The sequence below is a fragment of the Leuciscus leuciscus genome, assembly GCF_965113295.1.
Source record: "Leuciscus leuciscus genome assembly, chromosome: 2".
NCBI lineage: Eukaryota > Metazoa > Chordata > Actinopteri > Cypriniformes > Leuciscidae > Leuciscus > Leuciscus leuciscus.
This window is the reverse complement of record NC_138726.1, coordinates 36,646,157-36,660,248: the sequence shown is the minus strand read 5'-3', so window position 1 is coordinate 36,660,248 and position 14,092 is coordinate 36,646,157. Positions and strand designations below refer to the sequence as shown.

At 36.1% G+C, this 14,092-nt stretch overlaps 1 protein-coding gene across 5 annotated transcripts; it reads left to right on the top strand.

Moving 5' to 3' along the window:
- Nucleotides 1-686: 686 nt before the first annotated feature.
- aktip (akt interacting protein) lies at nt 687-12,943 on the top strand. 5 transcript variants are annotated; one of them, XM_082161180.1, is made up of 11 exons: nt 768-790; nt 2,125-2,228; nt 3,556-3,631; nt 4,077-4,285; nt 5,280-5,344; nt 5,788-5,888; nt 7,827-7,915; nt 8,231-8,329; nt 8,728-8,835; nt 11,630-11,690; nt 11,931-12,943. In XM_082161180.1, the coding sequence occupies exons 3-11, from the start codon at nt 3,617-3,619 to the stop codon at nt 12,036-12,038; spliced, it is 855 nt and encodes a 284-aa protein (XP_082017306.1). In that variant the 5' UTR covers nt 768-790; nt 2,125-2,228; nt 3,556-3,616; the 3' UTR covers nt 12,039-12,943. The 5 variants fall into 5 exon arrangements, with proteins under 5 accessions (XP_082017304.1, XP_082017306.1, XP_082017307.1 ...); XM_082161179.1 differs by lacking the exon at nt 768-790 and adding an exon at nt 1,165-1,334; XM_082161178.1 differs by lacking the exon at nt 3,556-3,631 and having other exon boundaries at nt 687-790.
- The last annotated feature ends 1,149 nt before the right edge of the window (nt 12,944-14,092 follow it).

Sequence of the window (14,092 nt, the reverse complement as noted above, 5' to 3'; positions counted from 1 at the left end):
AAATTTTACAGTGCAATTACTCCAGAAGTAAACAGGAAAACTCATAAGTTACTGCAGTAGGCCACCATGAAATTGTCTATAAAAAATATTGTGACCATGTAATGACAGCATCAATGACAGTTTTGCCAGAAGGACACGACTACTTTACAAAGTAAAAGCCTAGTATGTGCCTATTTAGAGAGGATTAAATTAGGCAGTTATTTGGGGAGATTGTTGATTTACTCTAATTCTGAGTATTTGACTCCCTCTGTTGTCCTAAAGGGGGCATTGCAAAACCAGTCACATCTCTTTCCAATACCAATGTATGCTGAACATGTATTTCCTTCTTTGCTTTATTCTAAAACCCTGGATGTGGAAACTTTTTTTTTTTCTTTTTTTTGTAAGATAACTGATATTTCACCTGCAAAAGACGTGTAAAAGCGCAGGAATATTTGAAGAATTGTTTTATAAAACTAATATAAAGAAAACTATTAGACATCCTATTATTATAACAAGTAATGTATATTCAATTAAAGTAATGGTTAACTTTAAAAGGTGCACTGAGGCTCGTAATTAATTGACCTCTTATTATGTATTAATAAAGCTACCCAAGAATCTGTTTTATAAATTCATGATTAAAGGGACCAATCCTAGCTTACTACCTTGGTCTGATATGATATGCAGGGCCAATAGAATCTACCGTGCGTCTCTATAAGCCAATGACAGAACGCGAATCCATTCCGTGCAGTCAACTGGGAGGGTGGATACTACGTGTTTTAAAAACGTGTGAAATGTCCTGAGTTTAAGCACGGTAAGTTTCTCAAAGTCCATTGTCATGTAGAAATGTTTATGAAAGTTTAACGGAGATACGCAATGTATATACTGTAAGATCAATTTACAAATCGCGTCCGTTCATGCGCTCAGCTCACAACTCGAGGTAACAACACAGGAGGTATTTTGTCAGCTGATTTAAAACAACTTTCCGACACTTTGCGGCAGATGCCATTCCTAGACTTTAAATGATCTAAAATGATCGGTATGTACCTAATATTTGCTGTCTAAACATTAACCTGGAGACATTTAACCTTGTGGTTTTCTGTATTTAATATTTGATAGGGTGAAGAGCTTGTCAATCACAATGAAATCCAATCACTGCCCCTCAGTTGTGTTTATGTCCCGCCTTTTCCTGTCAAGTTAGTTAGAGGTGTGTTCAGTATTTGTCTGAGATTATTCGGATAACAGTGTCGTCGGTGATTTGCTTAACGGTGCGGCATTAAAAAAACACTCACACTATTTAACATCTAGACAAGTTACTGTGTGACATGTCTTCAACCAGGTGACAGTATTTGTCTCAGGTAAGTGGAAGCCCGTTCGTTTCGGAGGTTTTGCTAAATGAAGGCTAGTCTAGTCCAGTTACCGTGTCAGTACCTTAAACCCTGCTTTAAAAACTGTGTTCTCACCTAGAGAACACTTTATTAAACGCTAAAGTGTACATGTCATGAAACAAAGCTGTCTGCAGTGGGTGTCAGGTAAACATGAAGGCAATTGTCTTATGAGGAGTCAGAGCTCTTGTTGTTTCTAGTTGAGGCGGTTCTTCCTGTGTGCCAGGCGTTGACATCTGTCATGTTACAACTGAAATTTCACTCACCTTGGTTATAATTGTATATGCATTTTTAGTTTAGGTTCATGTTTGTTTCTTAAGACCCTGCTAGATCTGGCTCTAAGTGATACGTGAAATAAGTAAAAATTGTTTAATAAGAATAAATAAATAAAACATGAATTAATAAGTCTTAAAGTACTATAGGGAGTAAAAAAATTTGTAATGTAATTTTCTAAATACTGTTTTACACAAATTTCTAATATTAATTGTTCACAGTATAAATTGGGTCTTTATATCGCTGACTGTTGCTGGTCCCTTGCATGAGGATGATCATATTTTGGGGTCTATGGCATCTAAAAGATTGAACCCCCCCGCATTATACTGTAGCTCACTGAAGTTCTCACTAGCACCGGCAATAACATGGTTATTGGGGATTGGATTGCCACCAGCTGCCATACAGCATCAGGTTGCCCATTGTGTTCTTCAAATATTCAGGCTCTCATCAGCACTCTCTCTCTCTCTTTCTCTTTCTCTTTCTCTCACAGCGAATTCTTTGGATGCCACCAAAAAGTGGACAAGCATACACCCATCAAGAGCTCAATGAGTAATGAACCCATTCTGGAGCATGTCGACAAACTCTGGTCGTAAGGTAAAGTATGGCAGTCCTAAAGGTCTGAACAGGCTTTAAATTTAAGCCAGAACCTGGCCCGTACCTGAGAACGCTTGACTTGATCCTGCCTGACCCGACCGGTGCTGTTAAATTTGAGACCTGAACCTGTCTGCCGTGTTGTGACAGAGAGAGTGCGTTTTAGTTCAATTTTTTCGAAACCTGACCGGACACAAATTTTACGTTTTTCGGGACCCATTGAGCTCCGGTCTTGTAGCAGATCTCTAGGCAGTCCACCTCTATGTCTTGTAAATGCCAGTACTTTTTACATGTGATGTAAATATAGGAATTTAGTGGGCAACTATGTACATATATATATATATATATATATATATATATATATATATATATATATATATATGAAGAGTTCAGATGCAAAAGCCTCTAAATGCCATCTGAAATTTTCTTATAAAATGATCATTTTTATCAAGCTCGTATATTTAAATTCAATAATTTCACTCAAATGGCAATGAAGATTACCTATTAATTGTCATTTAAGTGAAATTACTGAACTTAAATATACAAGCTTGATTAATGATCATTCTATAAGAAAATTTCAGATGGCATTTAGAGGCTTTTGCATCTGAACTCTTCATATATATATATATGAATGAATAAATCTTGAGGTATGAATGAATAAATCTTGAGGTACTGCCTGACATTGTTATTCAGCATATCCCAATGTCCTTTTCCTGAAGTCTATTGCACAGACTAAGAGGAATGGACTGGTTTACAACAGGTGACTTCAATAAGGAACTCACGTGGGAGGCTCAGGGTTTAAAGGTGATTTCGCACAGATCAGCCTCTCTAAAGTCACAAGCTTTTGTGGTGGAGGAGGGTGTTTTTAGGCTAGTGGCTCACTCTCCTAAAAAAAACATTGATTAGTTTTGAAGTTATGGTTGTTTTAAACTCTTGCTGAAGTCTGATAATTGCAGTCAATTAATGCTTTTAACTCTGAAAAGAAGTAACAGTTTGTTTGTTGCAAACTACTGAGGTGTTGTCGTCCTAACTCTGGTGTGGCGTCGCAGCTGTCATAAAGACGTTAAATTCAGCTGTTTCTTAATAGGTGCTGACTCATGACCCAACTGCTTTGTCTCATTGATTTATGGTAGACACTTAGACTAGCTGTTTGTGACTTCTTTGAGAGGTGTATTTTGACTGTATTCTATGATTATTCAGCTGTAACTTGTTGTCGTTGGCTTTATTAGAGGCTATGTGTTGTATCCGTTTGCTGTGTTAGTTTCCATTTAGCCCTTACTGCTTGTGAATTTCTGGTGTCTGATATTTACTTTCGTCTCTTGAATTATAGTGAGGCCCAGATGGAGTCTGCAGGGTTTTTTTTCTCTCTGTGCTAAGAGAAATTCTGCATAATGGATTCAAATAAGGTAAAATGTATTAGGCGAGTCTAACAGTGCTAGATCATGCTTATTGGTAGATTAACGCATAATCATTAAGAAAAAAGTTTAAAAAAGAAACAAACTTTCAAAGGGTTCTCCAATTCTGAGTTCTGTGATATGGATTTATAGTGTTTATAATGGGTGAATAGCATGACTTGACTTATCAAGATCACATTTCACTCATTCTCTGATTCTAGTAACTGTTTTACAGTTGAAAGTATAACTGCTTGTTTCATTAACTAGAACATTTACTGCAATGAAAATTTTTTTATTTGAAGAAATGGTTTGAACAGTAACGTTATTAGGCAGGTTGAGTAGTGTACTAGAGAAATTTGCCCCTGGGAATTCCAAATGTTTAAAACATTAATACTTGCAAACAAAAGGAAAGAATAAAAAAACTATAAGTTTCATTTGTTGGTGCATGTGTGTGCAGAGATCTGACGCTGAAGAGCAGAGTGGTCCAGGGGAGCAGAGAGCCAGTCCAGCTCGTCCTTCGTTTGGTAAGAAACAGCTTCCCTCCATCCCGAAGAATGCCATCCCCATCACTAAAGCTGCCTCTCCGGCCTCCTCAACACAGTCTGCCAATGGCACCCACGCCTCGTACGGCCCTTTCTACCTGGAGTACTCGCTGCTTGCTGAGTTGTGAGTGATGCCCCGTTCTTATTCATTGACTTTCGTTGATAATTGTACATGAGGAAGTTGTCACACCACAGCTCCATAAATAGAAAACTAAATTATTGCTTGTTCTCACCAAAAGTGACCTTCATTGGATAGACTACAGTACCTGTCAAAAGTTTGGAAACGTTACTTTTTAAAAATGTTTTGGAAAGAAGTCTCTTATGCTCACCAAGGCTGCATTTATTTAATAAAAAATACAGTAAAAACAGTAATACTGAGAAAACAATTATTTTAAATTGTAATAATATTTCAATTTGAATACATTTAAACATGTAATTTGTTCCTATGATGACAAAGCTGAATTTCCAGGGTCATTACTCCAGTCTTTAGTGTCACATGATCCTTCAAAAATGTTTTTCAATGTTTTCAACATTGATTATAATAATAATAATAATAAATGTTACTTGAGCACCAAATCAGCATGTTAGAATGATTTCTGAAGGATCATGTGACACTGAAGACTGGAGTAATGATGCTGAAAATTCAGCTTTACCATTACAATAATACATTTCATTTTAAAATATATTTAAATAGGAAGTTTATTTCTATTTTTATTTGTAGTAATATTTTGCAATATTACTGTTTTTACTGTATTTTTGATGAAACCCTCGTTGAGGTTTTTGCCTGCTGGATGTGCGCACTTTTTGTCTAATTCCAATTGTACAGGAGATCAAATCCACTGGCTTCCACTAGGTTTTGGGCAGTAATAGTTGTGACATCTTAGTAGTGTTGATTTAAATGAAGCTGTTACTATAAAACATCCCAAAACATGCCCAAGATAGAACAAGATTTTATGTTAATGTAACCTAACCATCTAAGAATATGCATCACACCTGTTATTTACATTTGTTATTCTGATTTTCCCTGGAGTTGTGTAGCAACATCTTTAGGTTATGCAATATTTCGATTTTTAGGTGTATTGTTGAAATGGACAATTGTGACCGTGTCTCTGTTGCAGCACATTGGTGATCAAGCAGAAGCTCCCTGGTATCTATGTACAGCCTTCATACAGATCAGCACTGAGTAAGAATGTCTTCCTCCACTCTCACGCAGAATGTTCTTATGCTGCATTCCATTCAACTCCAAAAGAATTTCCAACTTCCTGCCTGGAAAAGTGCAACAGAATGTGCAGTCAGTTAACTTCTACTTGGAACCTTGTGTGGAATTCTACAACTATGTCATGATGAGGATGCATTGTCACGTGAATATGCTGGCGTGATTAATGATAAATGCACACATTCAAGGAAATAAAATGCAATATGTTCTCACATGCAAAAAAAAAAGCTAGGATTGGTTGAAATTTGGTTTTGAATGGAAGGCAGCATTATTTTTTTTTATTTTTTTTTTTGTGTCAAATGTGTGAAATTATTAATGTCCAATAACTGAGCTGAAGAGTTAAATTGATTGCTGTATTGCTGATTTGCTCTGTCAAGTATACATCAATGTCTTTTTTTTTTATTTTTTAGTGTGGTTTGGTGTGATTTTCATTCGACATGGCTTGTACCAAGATGGTGTTTTTAAGTTCACCGTCTACATTCCTGATAACTACCCAGATGGAGACTGTCCTGTAAGTACAGTATACACTTTACTCTTTTTACTCTTTCCACTGATTTTTTTTTTGCTGTAACATGACCAGGGCACTGCTACTTGTGTTCATTCAATCCATGACTTGTTGTGATGTAGAGATGAAATGGTATGAAAATTACATATCATGGTTATAGTGATCAAAATTATCAATATTATGTGCTGGAAATGTTTAAAAACTACTGATACACACAGTGAAATCATTTCACCAAGTTTTATATCAAAAACTTTAATTAGATAATGATAAATTATTTTAGGCATTTCATCTGCTCTGTGAATAATTCTAGTTACCTTATACAGATTGTTTACATTTTTAAAATGCACATTAGATTATTTTCCATCAGCTGGTTACAATTTACAACATTTGCAATGTTATGTTTGTCATGTATAGGTCTGTATAAACAACAACAACAAAAACGTGGTGATTAAACAGCTTTTCTATATAATTTGGTTTCTAGAAAGACACCAGATTCCACCTCTGCAGGCTAATTTATTGCCTAAGCTAACCATAGCAAAGTCAGACCTTGCCTGTAGTCTTTATTCATTGTTTTAATGGCAAATGGAATGTTGAAATACTTCAATCTTGATTCTGTAACTGATGATGTGATGACATCAGGGTGTGTCTAGGAACAGAACATTACTGGCTGCCTTGGCTCTGAACAGGTTCAAGGAACGAAGACAAAACCGAAACGAACACAATTTTTACAGGAACAAACAAAAACAAAATCAAGTTGAACTGTTCTGAACAATTTAAAATTACCATTAACAACAATGTTATTTCATCGTTCTGTTTAATATTTTAATTTGGCAGTCAACCAATCTTGAATTCAAATAGTACGGCCTATGCAAATGTAACGTTGATACATCCAATGCAAGTGCGAGTGAAATGCCCTCGCTCAGCTGTCAAGTCATCAGTCGCAGTAACAGTGTGCTAGCATTAGCTTTTGGATCTCTGTAGTTTTGTAAATGAATGGCAGGTCAAATCCAATGTGGTTGTGTGTGTTTTAAACCAGCAAAAATTGCAGGTTAGTGTAGAACCGCTACTATTCAGGTAATAAAAAATAAAAATAAACTTTTTTAAATTATATATTTTTTTATTAAAGTTAGTAGCGTGGCTTTATGTATGGTCAGAAACTTGCGTGCTATATTATCAATATTTTCCAGTGAATGTTGGAGATTTGTTTTGTTGAGGCAGTAAGTGGATCGCATTACATTTATCAACTTACAGGTTACAAAGTTTATTGTAGCTATGTGGGCACTCAGTTTTTCCTGTCGTGTAATACACTTAAGGGATAGTTCACTCAAAAATGAAAATTGTGTCGTCACTTACTCAACCTCGTGTTGTTCTAAACCTATATGGGTTTCTCTGTTCTGTTGAACACAAAAGAAGATATTTTGAAGAATGTCGGTAACCAAACAGTTGATGGACCCCATTGACTTCCATAGTATTTTTTATTTATTTTTTACAAAATGTGTGCAGCTGCAGCACTTAATTCACGATTGAACCTGGTGGCTCTATGAAGTTTTCCAGAAAGTTAAGTTTGAGGATCCTTTAGAGTTAGTGTTGTTGTGTCCCCCAGCCCCTTTTAGCCTTGCCCAACTTTATCAAGTCAGCAGAGGTGTGTTTTATTTACGTTTCAATATTCTTATTCTTCAGTTTCTTATTCCAGGTTTGAAAAAGTCATATAAATGAATAAATACTAAAGTCATGGAAAGTCTATTGGATATAACAGAATATAGTTAAGCTTATTCAGTAATCATGAATGTTTGGAAAAAATTATCCAGAGGGTTCCGAAACCTTTTGAACAATTAATTTAGAAGTTTTCACTATGGCCATATCTATTTGTCCTCTCAGTTTGCAGTCATCAGAAGAGCTCATATATTTTTTTTTTTGTTGTTGCATTTATGCGTGTTCTTTCAGAGGGTTGTTTTCGACACCCCAGTTTTCCACCCACTAGTGGACCCGGTCTCTGGTGAGCTGGATGTGAGAAGAGCTTTCACCAAATGGAGGTATGTTTAAAAGGAAATAAAGCCCTGCTGTCATTTTCAGTTGTTTAAAGTACTTCATTGGCATGATTGTGTCTACATATAATATTTCTAAAGCATTATAGACAAAATAAGTAACGACAAGGGGAAAAAAAAGAATCAACTAACTAATAAAAATGTTAAAGTAGGGTGCCTAGTAATGAATAAAAATAAGGTGAAAATAATATTTATATAGACATTTATCATTTTTGCCATAGTCTAAAGGGGCTCAAGGTTATTTTGGCAATTTTTTTGTGACTATGGGGAAAGGATTTTATGTATATTTCTCTGATTTTGCAGACGAAACCACAACCATATCTGGCAGGTTCTTATGTACGCCCGCACAATCTTCTATAAGATCAACACCATGGAGCCGCTCAACCCAGAGGCTGCTGTGCTGTGAGTGGTGGATTCTGTATCATTTTTGTAGTCCCCACAGTTTGAACTCTTCCGAGCACTAACACTTGTGACAGTCACTAGATAAGAGTGTCAGCCACTGAATTAGCTTCTGCTTTACAGTGAAATGAAGTTACCACAATCTCTTTCTTTTGTGTTTGGGCATTGCCTATGTTAGTCTCAGCTTATTTTGACTTCCTGTGCATCTGAAGACATATGGTGTTTACAAGCTTAGTCCAACCTCAGACTTGGCTTCACACTTCAAGATGAAAGCTTGTTTAGCTTTTTTTTTTTTCTGCATTCATTTCCTCTTAGCTGTGCCTCCTTGTAGTTATAAGATTGTTTTGAAGTCCTGTACGCTTGACTGCTTTTACTTACTAATATAAATGCTGTCTGTGCAGGTATGAAAAAGACATCCAGCTCTACAAAAGCAAGGTGGTAGACAGTGTCAAGCTATGCAATAGTCACCTGTTCGATCAGCCCAAGATCGATGACCCTTATGCAATAAGGCAAGTACAACACTCAGATGTTGTGTTGTGGAGTTTTCCTCCATAATTATGGTCACTTAGGCTATGTTTACACCAGCACACTTTTTTTTTATAGCATTTTTATTAGGGCTGGGTTAAAAATATTTTTTTCTCGATTTTAATCGATTCTCATTTTTACGAAACGATATTGATTCTTAAATCCCAACAATCGATTAGTCATCCTGTTTTCAGTTGATGAATGAATGGAACATTGTTGCGCGCATTCCATCCAATAAATCGCAATAATCTTTGTGCTTTGTTATTATTGATATGAAACAGTCTCAGATTTCAAATTACGTCCATTTTCTTAAGAAATTCAAAAACACAAATACCGTTTTGGCGCTGTGGCGTGAGATCGCTCTGGCTCAGCTCAAGAGCAGCAGACCTTCTCTTCCGCCTTAATAATACCAGTTACCGCGCAAAATAAACATGAATGAGCATCTGAAAGTGTGTTAAAAGAAAGAGTACAACTTATCGAAGTCCGTATCATGTGACATGGAATCGCTCAATCAGTGTTTCAACCGTGGAAAGACGTTAGTAAACAACGTCATGTAACGTCACATTTACCATAGAAAAAACATATCCAGTGACCATATCCAGTGACCATAAACTCGTTAGTCAGCTAGAAAAATCAACTCTAGAGAGGAGCATTTTGTTAAATATATGAAGAGTTCAGATGCAGAAGCCTCTAAGTGCCATCTGAAAATTTCTTCTAGAATGATCATTTTTATCAAGCTCGTATATTTAAGTTAAGTAATTTCACTTAAATGACAATTAATAGGTCATTTGCATTGCCATTTAAGTGAAATTATTTAACTTAAATATACGAGCTTGATAAAAATGATCATTCTAGAAGAAATTTTCAGATGGCACTTAGAGGCTTTTTCATCTGAACTCTTCATATGCACCATATTACTTCATTATCATTTTTAATGTTCTTCAATATTTAATGCATTTATGACAGCCACCATTTAATTTTTTATATAATTTCATATAACTTTATTATTATAAAAATAAATAAAAGTGTATTTTAAGTGTTTGTATACAAATCAATTAATTTTTACCTTCAATATTATAGTAGGCTAATGAAGCCAATAGGCTACAACTGACTCCCATAGTTTGCAATAATAGTTAAGAGATTTGTTTTCCTTGAGAAAATTTGCAATGTATTGTACCTGATATCCAAAATAATCAATATTGAATCGAATCAAATCGAAATCGTATCGAATTGCAAGCTTGTAAATCGAATTGTGAAATTTGTGTCAATACCCAGCCCTAATTTTTATTATTTGAGACAGATTTTATATTGTTGCGCACATGTAAACACAAAGATCTGCACAAGATATTTCACCCGTTCAGAGCCTCTATCAAATGTGGTTTCGGATGCATATCTGATATCTGGACATCTGACCTATGTCTAAATTGGAACTCCAAGCTACCACAAAGTGAGGGACAAAGCAAGGCTTTTCTTTGTTGTATTATGCAGCCAGCGTTCCTGTATGCACTCGTTAAAACTCACTACTTTTGAGGTGAAAACGTTATATATAGGTAAGATATTGCGCACACCGAAACATTCAGGAGCACAGAAACTTGTTGTGAGACTCTGGCCCATGAATTTTTATTCATAAAATAGCTTTGCTACTGAAAGCTAAATTATATTTTTCAGCAACAAGGTGATAACGTTTTTGATAGGGGTGAGACAGGCTAAATTTTTTTAGTTGACTAGTAGTCATTCATTTAAGCCATTAGTCGACTAATCACACGCTTATATTAATTTAACTATTTTAATATATACTGGGGGGCGAAATATATGCCTCGCACTCAAGCACACATAAAAGCTTGCCGCAAAGCACTGGCAAAAGCAATGATTATGAATGTGTTGGTGAAAAAATGGCAAGGAGACATTTTAATTGTTTATTAATAAACTACTGTTTTCTGAGTCTGTGTCGGCTGCAAAGATGAAGTTGAGGATGCTGACTCGCCATCTCCACATTATAGTGAACGCACCTTTCATATGGATTACATAATTCAAATCGAAAATAAATAATCTCTGATTGTTTCATTTAAAAGTAGGCATTTCAAGCTTCCTATTAAAATATTTCTCACTCTGTGAGGCAAGTAGCCTATAGGCTGAGTGTCGGTTCATTTTTATGACGTACTCCAGTTCACGGAGAGCGAGATGGCAGAAATCGCATCCTGTGAGTTTTCTTTTTTACAAAAGCACAACGTTTTTTTTATTTATTATTATTGTGAGTCTACACAAATAAAAGTAGACTATATTAGGTAATGATCTGTCCGTCACAGACTGCATGACTTCATCATTTCCTGTCGAGTTTTTTTTCTTTTCTGCTGCGACTAGCCAACTAATACAAATTTGGTCGACTACGCCTCTTCTCGTCGACTAACGTTTAGTTGACTAATAGTGGGCAGCCCAAGATTTTGAAGCAATTAAACTCTCGGCTGAAAAAAACTAAAGCGATCACTACCAATGGAATTTATTCTAGTTTGTACAGGGATTCATTTAAAAGCAGATATCAGATACGAGTCATGTCTTAAGTGAGTGTAAAAAAAACTTTTTTTGGGGGGGGATATGGTCAAAAGATCTAATAAGCCTTTCAGTGCAATTGAAGCCTTACTGTTTGAAACCTGAAGTCATTCTTGAAAATGAAACCAGGAGTTTGTGTTCAGTGAGGTTAAAAGTTCAGCATTGAGTCATCAGACTGGACCTCATCTCATTTGTTTTTCTCTATCTAATATTTGCGTTTTCTCTCTGCAGCTTCTCTCCGTGGAATCCAGCGGTGCATGAAGAGGCAAAAGAGAAGATGTTTGCACATAAAGTGAGTGTGTGACGCTCCCCTGACTGCTCCTCACAACCAAGTAAAAGCTGGCTTCTTCCTGGTATCTAATGCATGCCTCATTTTAATTCAGTAGCTTGTGTGTGTGTGTGGAACGCTATTTCCGCTCATATATCCTGTTGTCTTGTTCTACGTACTTGTGGGTTGGTTAAAATGTGAATTATTGTGAAAATATGAATTACAGCCTCTGTGTTTGTGACCAATGGCCTTTTCTTGTTATAGCGGCGACCAGATGATTATAACAAAGGACTGCCAGTGTCTGGGCTGTCTTGGGTGAAGCCTGGTTCCACTCAGCCTTTCAGCAAAGAAGACAACCCCCTTCAGACGTGAATTTTCAGTGCTTCGGTCTGTCCACCAGGAGGGGCGCTATGCTACTGTGGCTGCGCCGAACCACATGTATAGAATTCTGATGCAGTTCTATGAACTTCATCTTCATTTGCAAAACCCTTGCTCAGCTTTAAAAGAAAATCATTTTAAACTGCTTTAATGGGTTCAGAACTATAGACATGTTCCCAGTATAGAACTAAAGACCCCACTCGTTCATTTCAATGCTGAGGCTTGAACGCACAGATGGCACAGAGATGGTTCTAGCCAATAATGTTACTTGCACAGGTTTTCAGTCACAACAAACCACCTCACTTATTTGTGTAGGTGATGATCTTCTAAATGATGAACTTGGTTTTCTAACAAATAATTTGATAGATTTGATAGTTTCCTTTGGTTTTCCTTTCCCCACAAACTTGGTTAGTCTTAATGTGAAACGTACACTAGCAGACTGGGACAGAATGCTTTTTTTTCTCTTTTTTTGCGTCTTGATGTATTTGGGATGAGGTTTTTTTTGTGTGTGTGTGATATCCTGTGTATGAAATGGTTTTAATGTAAAATACAGAGCAAGACAAATACTATTCAGTAAGACTTAAGTTAATCTTTCTTTTCCTTTTTTTTTCACTTTTAGTGTGTCATAATGGTTTGATTTAAATGGCTTTGATGTGTAAATAGTGGAGCAGTTCAATTAAATGAATGGCCTCAATAACAGAGTCCATAGCTCATTTATTTATCTAGAAATTTATGATGGTTGAGATTTTTTTTTTTTTTTGGGGCTGTTTTACAATGCTTTTCTTTCTTTTTTGTCTATTTTGAGCGGTTTCAGTAGGAATACTGATGTCAGCTCAGGTGTGTAAGTAATGTACTTCTTTTTTTTTTGTTAAAAGCCAATAAATGCATTAAGAATGAAACTGGTCTGATATTGTATTTAGTGGGAATACATTTTAGTGTTGATATTTGCAATACAATGTTTTCCTCCATTTATGGAGAATACATTATAAATCAAGATAATATAATTTAGTTCAGCATGGATCACACATTTGCTGTTTGGCATTTTGTGTAGATAACACTGCTTTATTATTGGATTTGAAAAGCGCCTTCTATTCAGGTGTGCAGAATTATTAGGCACGTTTTCTTTTACAGATAAAATAAGCCAAAAAAGAGATTTAACTCAGACTTAAAAGTCAAAAATGATTAAATCCCCATGAGAAGGATGCAATACTAATTCAATACTAGAAATTGCAGTTAAGGCATGACCATTGGAAAGTGAAATACTCATTGGGTCAGCAGGGTCAGACAAAAACAGGTGGAGAAGAAAAGACACATGTTAACTGCAAAATAATTAAGAATTAAGGTGAAGAATTAAGTGTGAAACCATCAGAAACCCTTAAGTCTCCAGCGCCACCATTTTCCAGAACTGCAACCTACCTGGAGTCTCCAGAAGTGCAAGGTGTGAGGGTCTCAGAGTGAGACTTAATAAGAATCACAAGCTGAAGTGTAGTAAATAACATTTTTGTATAGGCTTTATAGACAGACAGACTGAGAGTGACTCTTATATATTTATGTAGGCCTATATGTAATGTGTGTGTCTATAGGCTTATCTATTCTATTTTGATGTGAAAAATGAACTGTGATACCTCAAACTCTCCGCATTTTTAAAAGCATGCTGTGATCAACTGGCTCTGGGTAAAAAGAGTCATTTTGATTATACTCCTTTTGCATTTGACATGCTCCAATTTCTGCTGTATTTGTCATGTCAGTGTTTACAAGAGACAGTTCCCAAAAGATCCACCAGAGGTGATCAAATATCAGAGGGACCGACAGCAACTTTTCTCCGCTTCTCTCCTCCCACTGCTTCCACTACCATAGGCTGATTCATAATCGATGTAAAACCATCTCTGATTGGCTGACTTCCCGGCACGGCCATCTTGTTGTTTCAACTCTCTAACTTCATTTTTTGGTACTGTACAACCATGTTACAGATTACGAGTAACATTTTAAGGACATTATATTGACCTTTGCAAAAACTCAACCCGAGGACTCAAAACGGACGTCCCAGT

What these genes read in the sequence shown, in the direction of transcription:
- aktip (XM_082161178.1), top strand. Translation starts at nt 2,187, where the DNA reads ATGAACCCATTCTGGAGCATGTCGACAAACTCTGGTCGTAAG. An exon ending in AACCCAGAGGCTGCTGTGCT is followed by an intron (nt 8,330 to 8,727) that starts GTGAGTGGTGGA and finishes CTGTCTGTGCAG; the next exon opens with GTATGAAAAAGACATCCAGC. An exon ending in GATGACCCTTATGCAATAAG is followed by an intron (nt 8,836 to 11,629) that starts GCAAGTACAACA and finishes TTCTCTCTGCAG; the next exon opens with CTTCTCTCCGTGGAATCCAG.